The sequence below is a fragment of the Neomonachus schauinslandi genome, chromosome 1 (assembly GCF_002201575.2).
Source record: "Neomonachus schauinslandi chromosome 1, ASM220157v2, whole genome shotgun sequence".
Classification (NCBI taxonomy): domain Eukaryota; kingdom Metazoa; phylum Chordata; class Mammalia; order Carnivora; family Phocidae; genus Neomonachus; species Neomonachus schauinslandi.
In genome coordinates this window covers 22,094,959-22,111,970 of record NC_058403.1, presented here as the reverse complement: position 1 = coordinate 22,111,970, position 17,012 = coordinate 22,094,959, and the positions used below count along the sequence as shown (strand labels likewise).

The window sequence follows — 17,012 nt, the reverse complement described above, 5'->3', positions numbered from 1 at the left end:
AACATAAGGTAATACTGGGCTGAGCTCTGAGGTTAAAAAAGATTGATCTGTCTGTCATCTATCTATCAATCTATCTCGCCAGACTCTAATTTACTTATAATTATATCTCTGGGAAATTGAGATTTGCAATTGCAGTGATAATTTATTAAATATATCATTCCAGAAAAAAATATTTTATTTTCATACAGTTATTATGGAAATAGGCTCTCCTTAATAATGGTTGTCATTTGTTAAGTGCTTGTGATTCCTAAGGCCCTGGACTACCCAAAGTACTTGGTTTTCCTCATTGCTCCCTCATAAAAGCTGACAGATGCAGCTGTTACTATCATTTCTGTAATAGAGATGAGAGAAACGAGGCAAAGAGGTTAAGGAATGCACCAGTGTTTAAATGGTTAATATGGCACAGCCAAATGTTCACATTGTTTAGGATAGTTTGAGTCATTAAGTTGTATAAATTTATTTTTCTGTGTTAATTGTAATCATAGTATATTTTTCAAATAAAGGTTAATTCAAATATGTGATCTAAAGCATTTCTTTTAGAAAGACAATCAGGATTTAAGTGTAGATGTTCAAGGATAGCATAACACATTTTATTTTCTGATGCTAATAACATTTTTAACAGGTAATATTTTTTCTTATGTGTTGTTTTATTGTGAGTCTAAAACATAAGAGTAATAAAAATACTCATGGTAATTTAAATCTGTAAAAAATATCCAACCTCTATTTGCAAGACATTTTGTCTCCCCGTCCCCCACCTCAAACCTTAAACAATAGTCTCTGGCAATTATTTTAATGGACATACTAAGCTTTTTCTGTAAGTTATGTTTCATTTTTTCTGTCCACATGACTATTAATAATCAAAAAATGGCCAAACAGCAAAATGATATCTGTGAAATAAAAATAAATTCTTAATGAAGGTGAATTATCAGCCACTGAATTATCAAAAATTAATTATGAAATCATTCTTTGGCTAAAATTTAAAAAAACATTACATTTTTATGGAAAATTCTTAGAAATGACTTCACTGATAAAGCAACTTTCTTTATCCCTGTAGATGATAAAATATCCTTTCTTGAAGTTAATAAAAACACTTTTTCTACCTGAAGATAAATTATATTTTTTAAAAATCCCAACTTCAGTGTATTTACAAAATATATTTGATTGCCTCTACAGAAAGATAAAGAAGATCAGTGGCTAGAGAAAAAAGTGCAGGGAAATAAAGACCACATTATTTTGGAGCATCTACAGTGGACAATGGGGTATGAAGTTCAAATTACAGCTGCCAATAGATTGGGATATTCAGAACCAACAGTCTATGAGTTCAGCATGCCACCAAAGCCGAACATTATTAAAGGTAAGCAAAACTATCTGCTTTCTTAGGCTGGCAATAAATATGATAATCCTCTTTTTATAACTCCTCTGGATTTTTTCTTAATATTTAAAAACAATTTTATAGAAGGAATTGTAAATTCTGAGTTCTAATCGTGATTATCATGACATGTCTTACTCAAGATTTCTCAAGTTGTTCTTGCCATGGGGTATCAGTTAACTTGTAAATACACCCTGACAACTTTGGTGGTTGAAGCGATGGGGAGAGAATGAACAGAGGGAGGGGATGGAAGGTAAAAGTGAAGTGTCAAAAATCAACATGAAAAATTTCTGTTGAAACCAGAAAATCTTTCACAAAGAAGACTTCTCTACCAAACACATGGAGGCTGGTCCTTCACTTTTGGAAAAATGCGGTCAAAGATAATGATGAGCCCATCCATGACTGATCAAACCAGTTGATTTTGGAAAGGTAGAATCAATCACACAGTGAGTCAGAAACAACCACAGATGTAGCCCAGAAAAAATTATAACTAGGATTTCAAGGAGGCTCACAATGTTGCAGGACACTCAACATCAGTATTCAAGCGCACTGGTGAATTCTACCTTTATTAGTAACAGTGCTTGCATCATTATATGCTAATGATAGTATCAAAGTCCACAGGAGAGATATTAAATTTTTTTCAGATACATGTTATAGAGGTAAAGATGCAAGAATTTGTCCTGATTCATAGTCATATTTAACTCTATGAGTTATCACATGGGTCATACTTTAACATCTACCATTCTTTTAAATATAATATGTAACATTTACTGGTAAATCTTATACATACATGTATGAATATATGTAATATACATATACTCTTCATATGTACATATGTAGAGATGGGGGCAGCATACTGATAAGCATGGCTTATTGAAATCATATTATATTACAGTGTCAGCATTGTTACATAACACTGTTGGGACTGGGAAAAAATAAAATGTGTTAGTTCAGTCATGTTCTTTAACCCTCTTGTAACTTCAGATAGATATCAATCTCATTATTGTGAGTTTGTGATATAGTACATCTTTTTTTCCAAATTGAAAGCATCTTTATACAGTTAATCTTTCTATTAAAAATAATTACAAAAAAATTACTATTGGTTATATGGTTTAAAAGTCATTGATATTTGACTTTGTATGACTAATATTAATAAGTGCTTCCAATTATAATTTGAAGTTAGGAAGTTGGGAACATCTAGAACTAATATTGATATTTGTAATGGAATTTTTAAAAATTTACAAAGTACTTTTGCATTTATTATCTCATTATCTCATTTATGTATCTCTGAATCTGAATTGAACAAGGAAGAGTTATACTCATTTTACAGATGTAAATTTGGAGGGTTAAGGGATCTGTTCAAGGTCAGAGATACTTTAGTCATATGACAAATCCAATGATCTTATAAGATGATACACCTAAGAATATGGTTGAATATACTATCAAGTTCATTGCCTCTGTGAGTTTGAAACACCAGTAACTACCTCCACAATTATAATGTTTTATTTTTGTAGTAATTATCCTCTATACAGATACCAGCAACATGATATAAATATGACTCTAAATCTGAGTCAGAATCTTCAAAGGAGGATTTCAACAGTGTATTCCATTTTCCTCAATCTTTAATTTAGCTTGTATGTTTGGAGAAAATAATTTTTATCAAGCTAAAAATTAATGTTATATGAGGTTGGAAGACAACATTTTAATAACATTTTATAGGTAACAAACAAATTATGAAAAAAATAGACTTTAGGCAGGTTACTTTATGTTATACTTCCAGAGTCCCTGCTAGTTTTATAAAAAATCATTGTTAAGGAGCTCCTGGGTAGCTCAGTCAGTTGAGCGTCTGCCTTCAGCTCAGGTCATGATCCCGGGGTCCTGGGATTGAGCCCCGCATCGAGCTCCCTGCTCAGTGGGGAGTCTGCTTCTCCCTCTCCCTCTGCTGCTCCCCCTGCTTGTGCTCTCTCTAATAAATAAATCTTTAAAAAATATTTTAAAAAATCATTGTTAATAAAAACCAAAAATAAGGATGGATAAAAGGGTAAAAAGTAAATAAGAATATATGTATATACATTTATACATACATATACATACATACATACATACACACATATATACATATACAGGCACAGACATATCTAAGATATATTATGATACATTTACCATAAAAACCTATTTTGTTTGAATTTCAGAATCAGATTGTGGGCAGTACCTAGAAGACAAGTGGAAAGAATTATGGTTTATAGTTTCAGCTTTGCTCTTGTTAATTAATTTTTCTTGATATGCATTTTCTTATCTCTAAGCTAGTTTCTTCTGGTTCTGCTATGTTAGGATTCATTCATTTGTTCTAGGTAATTATTGAGGTCTTGCTTTGTGAGAATGACAGAAATGGGCACAGAGGAATGACCTGTGAAAAGTACAGAACTGGCCCCTGCCCTCAGAGACCTTACAATCTAGTAGGGAAGGTAGACATAAAACCTAGGGTTAGAATAACCACCAAATAATTACAACTAAGAGATATGCTGGGGCTGTATGCTGCCATGAAGGGGTTTGGCACTTGTACCTAACTTGTGGTGAGAGGTAGGGGTTAGGGAAGGGTTCCTTTAGAAAGTGCCTTTCCAAAACAAAGTTAAAGGAAATGAGTCTTCTAGGGAAAGTTCGTATATAGAAGAAGCCTCTGAGAGAGAGAGAAAAAAAATTTTTTTGATCTGCTTTAGGAACTAGATAAAACATGGCTGAAGAGAACCTGGAGGTGTATGAACAAAAATAAGGATAAAGAGGGATCTACAACCCAGATAATCCAAGATCTTCTGAAAATTACATAAACAATCTTAAAAGAGGTCCTAGAGGCAATAAGAAATCATTTGAAGCAGGGACATTATATGAATAGATAGGCATTACAGACAGATTAATCTTGCTCATATGGGTAAAAGGAAGAGATGGATGAACAGGAACACTTGAAAAAAAGTGATAGCATTAGAAAAAAAAAAAAAACCGTGAATAAATTCTGGACACAATGTAGATGTAGGTTAACCTTACATGTGTAACAGATTGAATTAAGTAGATATTGATGACTTTTGAGTTTCTTGCTTGGATAGTTGGAACACTGTTGGCATCATCTCTCAGGGTGAAGAATTTGAGGAGCGGGATTTGCAGAATAGGATCAAACATAAGATCGGTTTGGTGATCCTTATGTTTGAAATGTCAAGTAGTAGTTATATGTGTGCATATAAAGATGAGAAGATGTCATAGATTGGAAACATACATTATGATGTTAACATTAACAGGTGAATGGTATCTGAAGCCTGGGTGAGGATAAAATTACACAATGAGTAATGCCCAAGCTCCATGAAAAAGAGTCTAAAATACTCATAGATGTCTCCCTGGTACCTAGAAGCGTGCCTGGCACAGCATAGATGTTCAAGGAGTACTTTTTGGGTAACTGAGTAGAGGATAAAGAACCGAGTCCCAAGGAACTATTATATGGGAAGAGAAAACCACAGCAACCCCCCACCCCCCATGAGATTAAGATGTTGTAGAGTTCCTGGAAAAACAGAAGACTGTAGTATCTTGGAAGTTAAGGGAGAGTCATCTTTCAAGAAGAAAAGCTATAAATCTCATTTGCCACTTCAGATGCTGCCAAGAGGTCAATGGAACTCAATCGAAAGAGATGTGAAGTGTCCTTCATACATACAGCTTTGCTGAAGTGGCTATGAGAGAAATTAGGTAGGAGTGGGCTGAGGATTTTATGTGAGGTTAGGTTTAGACTCCATGTTTATTTAATGCTTTTAAGAAGGTTTGCTATGAAGGCGAGTAGAGATTAAAAAAAAAAAAAGAATCAGTATCAGAAGGACTTTAGGATGAAAAATGCTGGAGTGTGTTTCACAGCTGATGAGGCAGATCATGCAGTCAAGAAGTCAGAACAAGCTATCTGAGAAGGTAGGAGAAAGAATTCCTCCCCCTCTAAACTGTGCAGCTGATGGCTTTCTTCGTGGAAAGCCACATTAATGACATGCGTTTATAGTTTAAGAATCGTTCAGCTTAGCTCTAGAGGGTTTTTGGGGGCAATTTTAAAGGCTGTAATGGGTGATGGTGAATTTGGGAGCCTTTACGCCCACAATATCCTACAGAGTTAAAATTATGTATTGGTAAAATAAGGAAAATGATCTGCATATGCCTTCATCAAAATTACCCTGGTAGCTGTACGATTTCTTATTCCATTTTAAAGTAAATATTATAAATTCAAACTCATATCTGAAATAAGTTATCAATAATAAACTAGCAGACCTTAAGTCTTTTTATTCCAGTTTTAGAAGATGTGAACTTTAGAAGTTGATTTAGTTTTAATTCATTTTTGGTAGCATGCGTTGTAAACTGTCTAAATAAGTTTATAGACTTTTGAATCTAAAAAGTCATTGCTTATGTGCATTCAATATATTTAACTTTTTGTAAGCAACAGGCTAAATATAGAGTACATGTATTTGTTGGACTGAAGAACTATTTTTTTTAACAATATGCTCACCTTACATTCATATATAATATGTTACATTGACAATAATGGTTTTTCTACGTATGTGTATTAGTGGATACCACACTTCCCCATAGTTTATTATTCTAATTTAAAAGGTACTTTGTGATGAATAATATTTTCTCATTTCCACTTATTAAACATGTATTTACTTTGAAAGATGTGTTTCTTGATTTACATAGAACTAGAGTGCAAAAATCACAATCCTGTTCCCTTTTGGAATATTCATACAGCATAATGCCATCTCATTTTATTTATAAACAGTGAGAATATTGAATAGTTATGACAAATTAATTCTTTTTTATTCTTATGTTAATTGACAAATTAATTCTTATAAAATGATTACAAATCTATGGAATGAGAGTCTGATAAAATGACATTTATGGATTCGTTCTGTAATCTCTATGGCTAAAAATACTACTACTTTGGTGGATTGAATATAATCTAATGTTTTAAACAATCCTTGGTGATAAATAAATTTATTTTGAAAAACATTTCCCACTATTCTTTTGGTTTATGACAGATTTAATACTGTTTGTTTTAACAACAACAACAAAAAAGGGGTCTTTTTTTTCTTTTAGTAATCGCTTCCTTTTTCTGCTTTTGTTACAATGAATTGAACACATGTCTAATTTTAACACTATTAAAATAATTTGGTGACAAATAATTGCATTCATACATTGTTAAGATCTGATGATAAAACAATTCTACCATCTGAATTCAAGCACGTATTACATCTATAAGAGTTCCTCAAATTTAAGAAGCTAAAAAAGAAATTATATAAATCACCACCACTAAATATGTTGTTAAAAATTTTCAGGTTTTTTCCCTTTTGTATTTTCATGGTTGTTTTGATTATATTTTTAATGAATGTACAGTAAAATAATTTTGATATCACTTCGTCTAGTTCCAAGCAATACTAGCATACCCTTACAGTTCTGAATAACTCAACATAAACAAAGAAAACAACATTTTCAAGTGCATGGCAAATACTAAAATGTCTTCTTAAAGTTAAATTTATGATCTGTTCAGAATATGAATAAGAGAAATTCTAAAACAGCAGTGAAATTGAAGTTCAGTTAATTGGAAAGAACTTCATTTTAACTATCTGGAAATCTCAGTCAAAGCTAAATGTTAATACTACACCCAAAACAGTATTTCTTTGAATTTAGCACATAATGAAAAAGTAAACCTATATTTTCATGTTCTTTTGTTCTCAAAGTTATTTTTAAAGAGGTACAATGACATATGTCTAGAGTTTGTCTTTGGTCAGTCAGGGCTCCTTGCTTCTTCTATTCTTATGGCAAATTTTCATTGTGTGAATAGGTAATTTTCACTGATATTTCTTGGTAGCTTATTCACTATTAAAAATATAACTACTTTTATCAAATATTTCTTCTAAGATATGATGGCAGCGAAAAGTACTATCAGTAAACATTGCAGGATATGATGAGCTCATATTTACAGTAGCACAGTGAAGTGGAGGTGCCTTCTCGCTTATAAGATGTATCTTCATTTGAGAATAATTAAGATGCTTACATTTAAAGAATCAATGACAGAACTACTGTCTGATTTATGTGAAACAAACATTAATTAATACTGAGTATTAATATTGAGGCTCAGTTATGATTTAATGTGACAACTATTTCGTAATGTTCTGTACAGATTTTAGCCATTCTTTGTCTTGTATCAAAGTAATTTTTTGTAGGTAATTTGTAATGGCTTTGTGTAAATCTTGCATTAATTATTTTCTCTTTTTTTTTCTTTCCTACTGTCACTTTTTTTTCTTTTTCTTTATTTTCATGTTTGTAACCCTACTCTTTTCTTCCTTAATTATTTTATTCTTATTCTATTTTCAAAAACAATTTCCGTCACGCAGATAAATGCTGTGAAGCGAATAAAGGCGAAAATGGAAGCCAGTCATGGCAGCTGAATGCTGCTGGGTTTTCTTTCATTATAGCCATAAGTTTGTCTTGGATGTTTTAATGTTGTTGTTTTATGATATTTCCTTTTATGCCCTGCAAATTTACAAGGCTAATCTGAAATTATGATAAAAGATTTTCTATGGTCCAACTAATTATGCATGTATCTTCACCCATGAACAATTAGCCTATTTTCCCTTCCCCAAACTGTCAACCTTTAAAGTAAATAATTTGTCAGAAAATCACTGAAAGAAAGTGAATCAGGATTGTTTCTTCTAGGATGAGTTCACTGCATAATTTGCTTCATTCTAAAGTTTCCTTTAATTTCTGAAGTTGACCTGTTAAATATCATGTCACTTTTACTTGGAACATAAGCATTTGCTGCATCTAGTCTTTCATTTGATTATTTTGCAAATATAATTCAATATCCATGGCCATACATTGTATAAATAGTAATTTTATTACGTAGAATTGTGGATCTTTTATATTGGTTTTAATTGTTACTCTTTTAAATGTAAGTTTCTAACTTTATGGACATTTATAAAATTTCATAGTGCTTACCATTTATATAAAACATAAACCTGATAACTTTTATTATATTAGATGTGTATCCTTATTGTGCGACCTATTTTCCTTTTACTGACCTAAAATGTCATAAGGAATAAAAGTGGAAAAGTTTCTTCTTTTAAATTTGAACACCAATATTGAAATATCCATTTTTCATTAAGTTGAAAATATCTCTCTGCAATTGTCCCAAAATAAATAATAAAGTTAGAATGTGTTTAAAAAGTTGCATCCTGTTCACTGGATATGGACTGATGCTATTGTTAGCTACTTCTTGAGAGATGATGAAATTGAGAGGAGAAGGAGGTGTTGCCACATTCCATTTTTCAGAGGAAGCTGGATTTGAGGGAGTATCATAAGTAATGATTTCAGTTTTGACATTTTCATTCATTATAAAATGAGAAAAGTGTTTTGTGCCTTTCACTCCCAACCACACTCTAGCAAATGATTCTTAATACTCATTCAGGACAATTAGAAAGCAGTCAGATTTACATATATCAATAGAGTGACCATACTTACATGGTAAATCAAATTACTAGATACGAGGCTTTGAGAGTCACTCATCAAAAACTGTTTTCCTGCATGAAAGTATTCTCTTACTATTTTTTTCTTTTTTAAATAGCTACAGGATCCTATTACATAAGATCTAATGCTAGACTTTTCTTTAGTAGTCTGTCTTTATCTTTTCTAAACTCTGCTGTGCACAGCTGTCCTTCTTTCTTCTGATCTAGCAACGGATCTTTAGAATGCAGAAGTAACCCATCCACAGATTAAACACACTTCTACTTCCTTCCCTTTTCTTCTGCTGAGACAAAGGGATTTCCAAACTTATGCAGTACGGAAATCTAACCTGCTTATGGCGAGTGTTCTGTTTTTAAAATCACCATAGCAGGGGCGCCTAGGTGGCTCAGTCGGTTAAGCATCTCCCTCCAGCTCAGGTCACGATCCTGAGGTCCTGGGATTGAGCCCCACATCGGGCACCTTGCTCAGTGGGGAGCCTGCTTCTCCTTCTCCTCACCCCCCACTTGTGTTCTCTCGCTCAAAGAAAGAAATAAAATAAAATAAAATCACCATGACCAACTTTTTTTATTAAAGAACTAATTATAAGTGCATATTATATTCCAGGATATCTGTATTTGGAGAAGGTATATAGACTTGTTGGTTACTAATATGTAGAAAGTCCTGGGAAAGAAAAGAGTTCCAATAACTCTTCCAGGAACAGTTTTCCCTGTTGACTATAACCTGACTGGATTTTTCCAATAAGACAAATGCTTCCACAAGACTCATGTAGAAATTATTTTGACATAGTATATGATAGCAAAATACATAGTATATAATAGCAAAAAACATGGAATATGTATTTCATAAGATACCATAGTTGATTTTTTAAAATTTAATATTCTATGACTCAAGGTCACCAACAGTGATACGAAGAATACTCAAATTCAGGTTTACATGGTACCTAAAGTGATATTTTGACAGTTGAGAAAATAATTTAAAATGAAAATTTTATTGTCTCACAGAATTATTTACATTTAATAAATTCTTCATTTAGTTTTTATAAACACCTAAGTACAGATCAAGTTTTTAATCCTGAAATTAAAAAGCAATCTATCATTTGACCAAATGTTTATGCTTAGAAGAACAATTATTTTGCAATTCTGAGAAATGCATAAATTCTTGAAAATAAATCCTCAGACATCTTAAAATACAGGTTCTGTGCTTTGGTTTATTTCTACAAGAAATAGGAAATCACAAAACTCTGAACAGTACAGCTATAACATTTCAATAAATGAGGCCTTAGAGATTGTAAATTACCTTCTCAGATTAAAAAAAAAATCTTAGTAATATGTAAGTGTTGCTAAATTTTTTTTTTATTACCTGAGTTTTAGTTTTGTTATATGCAACTCTGTAATCTGACAGTGCTGTTTAGTCTAATTAGTATCTACCTATAGGTCTAAACGAATGTGATTGTTGGTAAGCAAAACATAAAAATTCAACTTATTTTAAGTCTCTCCCTCATATCATCCAATGATTTTTTTCATTCAATAAATTCTTACATAAAACCCTGTGTCTCAAATGTATAAAATATGAAGTTGTGTGTTAAGGTGAGTTTTATGTTAATCGTTACATGTAATATGTCTATGTCTACTGATGTGTATATCATATCTCCAAATATTAAATCATTCCAGAAGTTTGTGTTAAGCATCATCTACCAGTTATTAAGTTAGGTTGATTTCCTTGTGGATGATTACTTCATCTGAATGTGGAGATCAAGATTAATTTCTTCTATAAACATGGATATCTCCTTTTTTTTTTTTTCTCCTCACCATTTTTGCCTGGTTTGTCTTCTTTTCTCCTTTTATTATTTAGTCTTACTGGTTTCTCCTCTCCAAACCAAACTCCGTAATTATTCATCAGATCACTATAAGGCTCACCAATACCATGTACCAGATGTGCTAACAGAGTATGCCTAAGAAGTAGCAATAAATTCTTTTCTAGGAAACTTCTTGGATAGGAGAATTGTAGGTCAATTGCCATTTTTCATCCTCTCTCCTCATATTAGTCATTGGGAATAACGACATTTTATAAATGCTACACTCGTACCATTTCCAAAAACATGAAACAAATGAACATATATGCATTCATTCGTGGTAGACATGGACGAGATTAAAATGTCTTATGGCTTATTATTTTTTTAATTTCTTTCCCTTTTTTCCTTAGCCTAAAGTATCTTAGGTGTTTCAAAAAAATAAATAAATATATATATATATATATTCTAGACATTGGATTAACAGTTTATGTCTATAATTTCAATTGGACATATGAAATGAATACATACACAAATAATTTAATTGCAAATAGTTTTCACTATTTAAATATACAGAAGGTTTTTTTAAATTAAGAATTAAAAATACAAGTATGCACAGTAGTTCACAGGTTATACAATTTGGGTCAATTTGGAAGCCATTATAATTTAACTCAAATATTTTCCATATAAGAATGGCGACTTAACATATTTAATTTAAACCTGAAATAAGGAAAATTCTACAGTAGTTTCAATTTTGTACATTTGGATTTGTGATTATTCAGTTATATTCAATAAAATAGAGTGTGCAAGAGGTAATTAATCTTTTTTGGGTCAGGATAAACTCTATTAGACATCTGAAAAGTATCATATTTATTAATATTTATTAATCTTCACTAGGAGTGGGAACATAAATTTTAAAATTACAAATGATTTTAGTGATTTAAGATAGATATTTATATAAACAATATAATCATTAAGTATGTTCAGGTCTAGTTTTCAAGAATAGTTAGATCATGTTACCTATAATAATACTTTCAGTTTGAAGTAGTTAGGAAATCTCTTTAGTCATGTAAAATTATCTGAAAATTTCTACCTGTTTGTTTTTGGTTATGACATTAGCAGTATTAAAAGCTTTAAATAGTGTGTTACAATACTACCTAAATTAAATGTTATTTATAATTTTCTTTAGCTCTTATGTACTATAATTTTACTTATCATGAAGGTTGTATCCAAATGTGTCATTTAATGTATTTTATTATGGCTCAAATCTGTGAGTTTAATGTAATATCCTTTAAACAACCTTTGAAGAGGTACAAATTATGTAGGTTTTCTCTTATATTAGCTTATTTTCTTCCTTCCTTCTTTCCTTCCTTTCTTCCTTCCTTCCTTCCTACCTTCCCATTCATTCTTTCTAATATTCTCTCTCTCTCTCTCTCATTCCCTTTTATGCCTCCTCTTTGTCTCTCTTGCCCTGTTGTCCTTTCTCTCTCTCTCTCCCAACCCCCTCCAGCCTTCCTTCCCCCCACCTCAATTTCTGGCCATGAATAAATAGGGTTTATTTTTTTCTACTCCTTTTCCATTAATCACTGGTAAATCTTAAAGTCTTAGCATTTGTGCTATGGATATATGTCATAAAACCTTCAGAAAGACTAATGCATTGAATATCCATTGGAGATGCAAATATTCTACAAATAGCCCTTGAAATTATTTCAATATGAATTGAAATTGGTAAAAATTCCATTTCCAAACCAGCTGATTATGTCATAAAAATAAAGAGAATTATTTGATCACTGTTAATACTTTATAATTTATCTTAGAATCCAGAAGGTATTACCACTGTAAATTTTAGGACCTAAAGAAGAAACAATCTTTCTAACATCTCATTAACCTGATCTCTTCTGTATTAACATCTAAATTGGTAAGAGTTAACATTTAGAGTTAACATTTTTCTAACTTTTAAATATAAAGCTGTAGTATTATCCCTTTTTAATTTATTGTACTTAAAAACTTGATGAAATACATAAAGTTTATAAGAGTATATTAAGCAGCATCTCAATTTTTATCTAAGGCAAAAAAATTCAGTAACCTTAAATTTAATCTAATTGTTCTGAAATAAGAGATAAGAGTGTGATAATAATGCTGTGTTTTCCAATTACCTTTGGTTTTATTATCCTACATAAAATGAGCCAGATAAAGATTTTCTGGTAGTAATCATCCTTCTTCTATGGCTATTAACTAATTTCAAAGCCTAAGTTGAAAAAATACTGAAACAGCTAAGGAAAACACATATGTTCAAGAGTTCTATCATTTTATCTATGCTGACCTGAACTGCAACTAATGTCCTTATGGCTTTGTTGGTAGACTATTATTTTACCTAATTTTTAAAGCTAGGTTGATTCAAGTAGACTCAAATTTCATTTTACGTGTGAACTAATTGAATGTATTTTTAGGTATAAGGTAATGTTTCTTAATTTGTGTGTGTTCAAATTAAGTTATTCTTTATCATTCCATTTTAACTAATAAAAATATAAAGTTACACATTTGCAAACATTGCATAATATTAAGAGATAACATCTTTTTTCTTAATTATACCATATTTATTTTTATTCTATACATGTACTAAATGGGCACTATGAAATAAGTCTCCTAGTTAATCTTTTTTTAAATGCAAGCAATTAAAAATTACTGTTTTAAGTAACCTCCACGATTCATGAACTTCTTTAAGAATATTTTTATCTCACATCTTACACTGATTTTATGTATAACACTTGTGTTTTAAAGTGACTATTTCTGATCATTTTAATTGCATCTGTTTTCATCATAGCTTATTTTCTTGAAAAAAAATGTACGTTATAAATGTATTGTCTTCAGTATCATCCCTTATTTAAAACCCTCAACATAATATCCAGCACTATGTGTAATCCTATGCATGTGTTTCATAGTATATTAAATGTCATTTTATTTTCTGTACCTCTGTGTCTCCCTTGTTGTAATAAAGAAAACTGAGGAAAAGCTTTGTTATATGTGTTTTCTTTATTACTGGTACAAATCTTCTCTGTCCTTGTTGTGTGTTTTCATTTCTAACTTAATCAGATCCAATATCGCAGTGTAATAAACATATAATCATTGAGTGACTTCTATTTTGGGACAAATAATACATCATCAGTAGACTCATATTGCAAAAATAATTTAGAAACACTACTAAATACTGTTTCTTTCATAGTAAACTAGTTTCAGAGTCTTCTTAGAAACTTCAGTGACTAGTAGGAGACCAAAATAATCAGATACTATCTTAGTAAAATACAGGAATAAAGTTAATAATTTTAATAATGCAAGCATTGTTAAGTAGTTTCCTTTGCTAGCAAAAGTTTATAAAGGCAGATGTAAATGCTTAAAGAGATTTTTCAAATCTCTTTGGTTAATGTATTACTATAATTCCATTTAAGCACCATGAGAATAAAGTTGTAGAAAATTCCTAAGGTTCTCTGCTGATCCACAGCCAAGGTATGAAACAAAAATGGTGACTTTGGTTCTATTTCTTAATGTGTACTGTGTCACATGCTGTGTGGAATATTTCATTCACTCCTCATAAAGTCCCTCTGAAGTAAGTATCATTTCTCCCATATTTTAGAGGAGAATAGTGAGGCCTAACGAAATTGAATAATTTACGTAAAGAGTCACAATTAGCATCCAGGTCCAGTGCTCTTAATAAAACATTGTATTTCTCTTTTTGTTTTAGTACTGGACCTGGGTTCAAACGATAATTCTTTAATATGGAAATTATTCAGTTAGTTTTTATAAAGTGAAAAATTGCTGGCCAAATATGAATATATATTTCTCTTATATAAATGCAGTGAAGTGCTACATTGCCAGATAAAAATGAAATAGTATAGAAATTACAAAGGAGAAAAAGTTCATTTTCAAGATTTGCATTATTTTAAGGCACACTTAATCTTTCTTTTCCCATAACAGCCCACTCTCAAATGTATATCTTTATATATATATATATATATATATATATATATCCCCCATTAAAACATATTTGTATACATTTCAAAATGAAAATTGTAATATAATATCTGTATTTTGTTATAATTTTTGAACTTCTTTCAATTCATTCAATAGTTACAGAAGTTTTGTACATTGGGAGAGAAAGAAAGTTAAGTTTTCTTTGTTGTTCTTGTTTTTGCTTTTCCTGAAACCCCTTGACAATGAGATGGTATAAGCGGGAAATATCTGGGCATTGTTGGACATTTTTATAGTGACCATCACAGTAACTTTACATTATTCTTTTTTTTTTTTTTTAAAGATTTTATTTATTTATTTGACAGAGAGACACAGCGAGAGAGGGAACACAAGCAGGGGGAGTGGGAGAGGGAGAAGCAGGCTTCCTGCCGAGCAGGGAGCCCGATGTGGGGCTCGATCCCAGGACCCTGGGATCATGACCTGAGCCGAAGGCAGACGCTTAACGACTGAGCCACCCAGGCGCCCCTAACTTTACATTATTCTATTAGCTTTATATTACTTTATTGTTTGGGGTCACTGTGAAAAAGCTAAAGAGATTTGAGGAAATCTATTCTAATATCCTAATTTGAGGAAATCTATTCTAATACCCTAATCGATACTATTATCTTATTATGTCAACAAACTGAGGATCAGAGAAGCCCAGGGACTAGTCATTGACTCTCAGCATTCCTCCTTTCTTTGTTTTATCAAATTACACTGAATCAGAGATGACATAACTCAATCCTTAGTCTATAACTTACATAGTCCTGTGTCTTTGACCTAGTTCCTTTGATTTCTTCTTGATTGTCTCATAAAAAAATCAGTGTGGCTTAGGAAAGGTCATGTATTAACCAACCAGAGTTCCTTCCAGTAATCATGGTACTTCAACAAGTCAGCTTGTTACCTTTCTCACTTTAACTCCTACACAGAGCTGCTTTTCTATGATCAATGTAAAAACTCACACTCAGTTTACAACCCAAAAAGAATATCAAATTAAATGTAATCACTTTATAATTTTTACACATTTTCTGAAAACATCTTATAAAATGACTTTTTTACATTGTTCATAGAAATAGATCATTCTCTAGTAATGTGAAGTAATATTTTTACATACTATCTAATAAAAACTAAACTAGATGGTTTCATTTCAGCATCTGTCCTTCTCATTTTAAGAAATCAACATAAACAGCTTCAAATCAGAATTTGCATAGTGGCTATATGTCTCCTTCTTTACTGATTTCTCATTTATTATTATAAAGAGAAATATAAAATATTTAAAAATGCATATTATAATAAATATAGACTATTTTTTCCTGCTTAGATAAGGTTAACAAAAGTAAAAATTAGCTCTTCACACTAGCATTTCTGTTTTGAGAAATGCATGAGCAACAACTCTCAACTTGCTGTTTCTATATAAATTCACAAAGGCCAAACTGGATATATATGTTACATGGAAGGTTACATGCAAAACTCTCTAATGTTCTTGCAAAATGATAAGAAAAATATTCTGCTTTGCAGTGCTTATTGGTGGAAAACAGAAAAAAGTATTGTGGGGTTTTTGTATACTAGCCTGAGACTTAATGTTCCATCAAATGGTCAGACATGAAGGAAAGTTTATTTAAGGGAATAGATATATTTCTCTACAGCAGGGTCTGGTCTGGTTCATTGGTGGGTCCCATCATACCAAAACAGGAAACTAAAAATGTTTAAGACTTTCCTGTGTGTCAGTCATCACTTAGCATGTCATTTTTTTAATTATTAAAGGAAATAAAATATTGTTTATTGAATTTATAGACATTCCCAATCTAGGCAAGTTAGCCATTTCTTGGAAGATTTTAAAGATACGACTCTATTTTTTTTTTTTTCACTCTTAGATAGACTTTACTTTTTAGAGAAGTTTCAGGATCATACCAAAATTGAGAGGAATGTACAAAGTTCCCATATACTGCCTGTCCCAATACCTGTATTGCCTCCCCAATTATCAACATGGAGAGTGGTACATTTGTTACAAGTGATCAACCTAGATTGACACCACTGACATCATTTTTACCCAGAATCCAAAGTTTGTATTAGGATTTATTCTTGGTGTTGTATATTATATGGGTTTTAATGAATACATAATGAAAAGTATCCACCATTATAGTATTTTTACTAAAATAGTTTTACTGCCCTAAAAATCCTCTGCGTTCTGCCAATTCATCCGTCCTTCTTTCCTAACTCCTGGCCACCACTGATCTTTTTCATAATCTCTGTAGCTTTTCCTTTTCCATCACTTATAGGAAGTGCCGTCAGAAGCCATCATGTCATATATTT

General features: G+C 31.4%; 1 protein-coding gene across 1 annotated transcript in view; it reads left to right on the top strand.

The window, feature by feature from the left end:
• NCAM2 (neural cell adhesion molecule 2) overlaps window positions 1–17,012 on the top strand; it is a 528,788-nt gene that overhangs the window by 484,762 nt on the left and 27,014 nt on the right. The window contains exon 15 of the mRNA XM_044913789.1: window positions 1,174–1,354. Within this exon, the coding sequence (XP_044769724.1) occupies window positions 1,174–1,354 (181 nt within the window). The remainder of the gene's footprint in view (window positions 1–1,173; window positions 1,355–17,012) is intronic.